A 6,422-nucleotide genomic window follows, 5' to 3' on the forward strand; every position below is an offset into this window, starting at 1 on the left:
CACCCTTAAAAATACACTAGCGATTGAGGCACACGTGTTGCGTGTAACATAATATTATATATTTAAAATATTTGACATTTATAATTTGATATGAATATTATAATTAGTGTGTTCATACACATTGTTGTATATGACAAAAAATATATTTCTCTATTAAACTTAATTTCAATAAAAAATATAATAATATTATGTTAGAAAAAAGAAAGATTTTTTGCGTTAAAAATACTAACCGTAAGGTTTTTTTAAATTGAGAAGTTTTCAAATGTGTTGGTACGGTTAGGGTTTTCATTTTTGAGGAAGATTTCAGACGTAAGATTGACGTGGTTGGAATTATTATAATTTATATGTGGTGTTGAAGAGGAGGGTAAAAAAAGAAGAAATTTTGGTGTCCTCCTGAAGCAATTTTTTTAACCCACTCACACTTAATAATATAGTATAGATAATATAGTATAGATTTCTAAAAGTATGTCTTACAATTTTTACAAGATCGTTTCATAGATAAATTTTGTAAGATGAATTTTTTATATAATCTGACCCATAAAAATGTATAATATTTCTTAAGTCGAAATTTGAGTATCAGTAATATTTAATTTCAGTTAGTTGGTGAATATTTAAGTAAAAAAGTAAATGGATATGGTCCATGTCACCCTAAGACGAAATAGTTATCTCCTGACAACTTTTCCCCCCATTAATAACCAAATTTCAATCAAAGCGACGTCGTAGCACCATGTCGTGGCTGGCTCGTTCCATCGCCAACTCTCTCCACCTCGAAGATGAGGACGACCCCGCCTCCACGCCGCCGGAAGACCGATTCCGAGACGGAGCCTCGATTCCCGAAGAAGATCCACGATCGGCGGATAGCGATGACGACCGCCGCTACGATTCCTACCGTGGGGACGGTGGTGATCTAGATAATGAAGATGCTAACAATCAAGGACGCGGGGTCAGAGAGGATCTCTCAGAATTGAAAGACACCCTAAGGCGCCAATTTTGGGGCGTCGCTTCGTTTCTCGCTCCTCCTCCACCTCCGCCGCCGCCGCCGCCTCATGTTCAGAAATCGGTTCTTGTGCGATCCGAATCCAAATCTGATTGGGCCGAGTCTGTTAATGATTATGAAGAGGAGGAGGAATTGGCGGAGTATGATCAGGGACATTCTGGTCAATATGGGGAATTTTCAAATTTGTCGCGCTCGGAGGATCTTAACTGTACTATGAATACCATTGATGATGCAATTGGAATTACGGAGGAAGTGTTGGCTTTTGCGAGGAACATTGCGCATCATCCAGAGACCTGGTTGGATTTCCCCTTCTCAGAGGAAGAAGAATTTGATGGTGAGGAAATTTGAATTTTGTGAGCTTTCCTTCAGTAAATTAATTGTTTTATTCTCTAATTTTTAGTTGTAAATATTTCGTTAATTGAAATTACTAATTACTATCGTGCATTACACAATTATTTTGCTTTCCCATAGGGGCGAGGTTATTCATTTACCTGATTGACAGATAGCATGTGCAAGTTAAGCAATTATTTTGTGTATATTTCTTCTTAAAATTTCCAGACGTGCACATACTCGATATTTGAACCTAAATCGAATTGTAATTGTTCAGTCCATTTGTTTGTTGAATTGCGCGTGAACGGAAACAAATTAGTTGATGCTCATTTTATGTCTGTAGACGTTCAAACATTTGTAATGGCTTAAGTTATACATATGGTGGCATAAGGCGTAACTTTGCTTTGGTGGTTTAAGATATTGTTATTAGACAATGAAATTTACAACCAGTTTATTCAAGGCATTAAGTTATTGTGTCTTGGTAGTTCGATTTTAGGCTTATCATTGACAAATGAAATGGAAGTACACGAGTAGCGATTCATGTTGCCAACTTTTGATAAGTATATTGTGCGTCTGACATGAGTTATTCATGTCATTGAATAACTCATATCCGGCTAAGGCCATCTCCATTCGTCTTTGTTTCTTTTATAGGTTATAAATAGGATTCTAGTTAACTTTTTTCCTTGCCTTTGTATTAAGCTAGTTGAGATTGTGTAGATACCGATTGATAAATGTGTTCACCTTATGAGATATCAACATATACTCTTTTCATTTTTTTAATACCAGCTGCATCATTAAGAATTACATCTTGTTGCTGATTCATCTATCCTAATAATCTGCAAATTTTGTGTGTTGGTAAATAGTTGAATGCTAGTACCACATTTTCATATGTACGATTGATTTTTTTTTCCCCTTTGCCATCATCCTTGTTAGCAACAATGATCAGCGATGATATTATTTTCATTCCTGGAAAAGATACTTGATAAAGAACTTCAACTGATATTCATTTTCATATGATATACTGTGGCACGGTAAATGCCTTGTCACATTTTACATGAAGAGTTGTTTTAATGATTGTTGGTTACATAGCATATAAGGAATGTTATCATATACATTCAGATGTTTTCAGCTGCAAAGTTCTTTTCGTAATTTGTTATTTTAATTTTCAGATTTTGATATATCTGATGCACAGTACAAGCATGCATTGGCTGTCGAACAAGAAGCACCAAGATTAGCAGCACTTAGAATTGAACTTTGCCCAGCCCATATGAGTGAGGGCTACTTTTGGACAGTCTATTTTGTTCTTCTGCATTCGAGGTTGAATAAACACGATGCCGACCTTTTATCTTCACCACAGGTTAGTGGTGTTCTTCATCATGATAAAAAGAAATTGAGTTTGGCTGACATTAAGGTAACTCACCACCTTTTCAATATAACTGAAAATGAAGAGAAATTTAGGTGGTTCAGATATTGTTTCCATGATAAATTTATGCCATTTATAATGCAGGAGACCTTTAGTGGTCCTTTTGGTGAATCCTTATTGGTTTTTCAAAATAACCCCACGTCAACTTTAACATGTTATTCTGCAAAAAAAAAGTAAGAGGTGTCAGGTGTGATGAATGAAGGTGTTACAACGTTATATAAAATAATCCATATTTCTAATTTTAGTTTTTAATTCAGTTTTTTTTTTTTAAAAAAAAACAAATTTCTTCCCAAGTTAATGTTTTTATATTAACAAATTTTCTCCTCATTGTAGTGTAAAATTTCAAATATTAAAATATAAAATTATTAAATATTTGTGTTTGATTCATTGTTATGTATATGCAACGCATGCGTGAAATACCAATTTTGGTGGTTTGAAATGTAAGCTTAGTGTTTATACGGGTTGATGAAGTTATTTTTCACATTCTTCATCCACCACTTCATTCCAACGTTTGAGGATGCAATTACTTTTTGTTGATTGTTTTGCATCATTACCTTTCAGATTGTGCAAGCTAGGTCTACGTGGATGAAAGAGCTTCATGAGAAAACTAAGGACGAATCACATTTAATAGGAAATACTTCCCACTTGAAAGACAGTTCAGAATATACGCATGAAAACTTCAACTCATGCAAAGATACTCATTCTAGGTATAACCATGAAAACTTCAACTCATATGAAGATACTCATTCTTGGTATATGTCAGGCAGGACGTCTCCTTTTGACCCTTCCACTCCCCATGAAAGAGGTAAAAATGAGACCGAGAAGCAACTATTTTGTGAAGTCGAGTACATTGACAAATCTGCTGTCAATGAAGGTCCATCACCTAAACCTCTAGAAAAGGATATGGTTGTTGGTCAATGTTTTGAAAAAACAGCCTTGGACAATGATTATGATGACGATGATGACTGGCTAAAGGAAGACTCGGACTTAGTTGGGTATTCCGGCCCCATGATTATTGGAGATGAGGAAGACATCTCGTTTAGTGATCTAGAGGACGATACTGATTACACTACTCCTTTAAAATCCATGACACTGGTGACTGAGTCAAGAACAACCACCAACACTTCATGAATTTCAATTTCATTTCACAAGTGTTCATGATCCTACCAGGGCAGGTCACATCTGCATCATTTGTTGGAATCATGTGTCGGTGGCATGCCCTCGTTAATTTGTGCAGCAATGAGTGTGCATTACTTCTGCAAGATTTACGGACATAAACCTATCTCTGAATGTGCCTGGGGCTTCCAGTGGTTGTCAGTTAATGACATGGAATTTAGCACTTCAAAAATCGCCGTTAGAGCAATCTTTTTGCATGGCGCCTGAGTTTACTGCCTATGGGGATGGTGAAGATAAGAATCTTGACAATTCGAGATTTTGGTCTATTAATATTACCGTCCCCCATAATCGCAGAAAAGGTATTCGTCATTCCTTATCCCCTCCTATAATTTTTTAAATTAATCAGCCAATAACCTGGCTTTTACGGTACGTGCCTTGTGGTCCTTGCCCCATTGATTTTATTCAGTTTAATTTATGCCCTTTGGAGGTCATAGCTTGTACATGACCCAGAGGGGAAAGAAATTGTGATCATCTGTTTGTACATGTGACTGGAAAATGTGAAGTATTTATTACTGAATAATATTTCGGCCGTTTTGTTACTTACCTGGGATACTTTGTATGATATGTGCCTTCTTTTGTCTTAAATAAAAAAAAATATTGAACCCAGGTTGAGTCTGGGGGTGTTCGGATTCATTCATGAAATTTAACTTTTTGTATGATAAGGTACTTTGTTTCCATACTTTTTTTCCATACATACATAAACAAAAATATACTTGCATCCCAATGTTGGAAAATTTTTATATTTTTAATAGGGAGAAGGTATTGTTGTTATTTTTTTTAATTTTTAGAGTAATATTTGATATTTCCTTGGTACTTGACGAACCATACGAGCATGAATATACACCTGTAGTTTGAAGGATGAAATGCTTTTATGCTTAAGGGGAAAAAAAGGTTTATTCATGCTCTCCATATGGTTAGTGTCATGATCCACTCAACTAGTTTGAAAGAAGAAATGCTTTTATGTTAAAGAGAAAAAAAAAGTTTTATTCATGATATCCAGATGGTTAGTGTCATTATCTACTTAAAACATGTGTTGGATAGATAAATCATGGGCACTCATTCAACTATGATGTATGGATGAAAGGTCATGATTCATCAATTAGCATACGTGTTATGTACTGAGTGAATGAGGGCATTGCCCATATAAATATCATCTACCAAGTCAAAAAAAAATACCATAAAATTGTGAGTTTTATCATCAATAAAATAAAAAAAATTGTTGTAAAAAAGTAAAAATTTACGGTAAAAAGTAAAAATCTCAAACTCTCAAAATTATCACACTACACACTTTATAATATTTTTCTCTCTACTCAATTGTGATTTTCTTCACAAATGAGAGATCTATTTATAGAAAATTTTTACAAATAATCCAAAAATAAAATACATCATTACCTACATCATCACACACTAATTTTCAATATTCAACACCTAATTTTACCTAATTTTCAACATTCACATTTTCAACACAAATATTTTTCATATTTTTAAATAATTTTTCAACACTCCCCCTTGTGATGATGATCATAATGATTGTCTTCATTACGTGTTTTTATACTGCCTCGTTAAGAACCTTAATAGGAAAAACCCATTGGGATAAAAACCATAGTAAGGGAAAAAGAGTGCAGTCACGTAAACTCCCCCTCATGTTGACACGAACAATTCTTCACAAATTTCGTAGATTGCGCATCCCAATATTATATATGTGCTTTCTGAATATTGTCGTAGGAAGTGCCTTTGTGAAGAGATCTGATGAGTTTTCACTTGATTGAATGTGACGAACATCAATACATTTATTCTTCTCAAGCTCCTTGGTGAATGCGAAGAACTTAGGAGGAATATGTTTAGTTCTGTCGCTTTTTATGTATCCTTCTTTCATTTGAGCAACACATGCAGCATTATCTTCATATAGTATCACAGGCTTCTCGTCGAATGATAATCCGCATGAGATTTGGATATGTTGAGTCATTGATTTTAACCACACACATTCACGGCTTGCTTCATGTAGTGCAATAATCTCGGCATGATTTGATGAAGTTGTTACAAGTGTTTGTTTCTGTGAACGCCAAGAAATTGCAGTGCCTCCACGAGTAAATACATATCCAGTTTGAGAACGTGCTTTGTGTGGATCAGATAAGTATCCAGCATCGGCATAACCAATTATACTTGGATTAGCATCTTTTGAATACAAAAGTCCCAAGTNACAATACTTGGTTTTTCCAAGATCCTTCATTTCAAATTCTTCCTTCAAGTATGACACAACTTCATGAATTTCATTATTCGTTCCAATGATGTTTAAATCATCAACATATACAGCAATAATTACGCATCCGGATGTTGTTTTCTTAATGAAAACACAAGGGCATATTGAATTATTTACATATCCCTTTTTCATCAAATGATCACTTAGCCGATTATACCACATTCGGCCAGATTGCTTTAACCCATATAATCATCTTTGTAATTTCACAGAATAACATTCTCTGGGTTTTGAACTTT

At 34.7% G+C, this 6,422-nt stretch overlaps 1 protein-coding gene across 1 annotated transcript; it reads left to right on the top strand.

Moving 5' to 3' along the window:
• The first annotated feature begins 680 nt into the window (after positions 1-680).
• Positions 681-4,469, top strand: LOC140965402 (uncharacterized). The gene is made up of 3 exons (XM_073425495.1): positions 681-1,331; positions 2,497-2,684; positions 3,312-4,469. The coding sequence occupies exons 1-3, from the start codon at positions 728-730 to the stop codon at positions 3,879-3,881; spliced, it is 1,362 nt and encodes a 453-aa protein (XP_073281596.1). The 5' UTR covers positions 681-727; the 3' UTR covers positions 3,882-4,469.
• Positions 4,470-6,422: the final 1,953 nt, after the last annotated feature.

Source organism: Primulina huaijiensis, chromosome 2 (genome assembly GCF_012295235.1).
Source record: "Primulina huaijiensis isolate GDHJ02 chromosome 2, ASM1229523v2, whole genome shotgun sequence".
Lineage (NCBI taxonomy): Eukaryota > Viridiplantae > Streptophyta > Magnoliopsida > Lamiales > Gesneriaceae > Primulina > Primulina huaijiensis.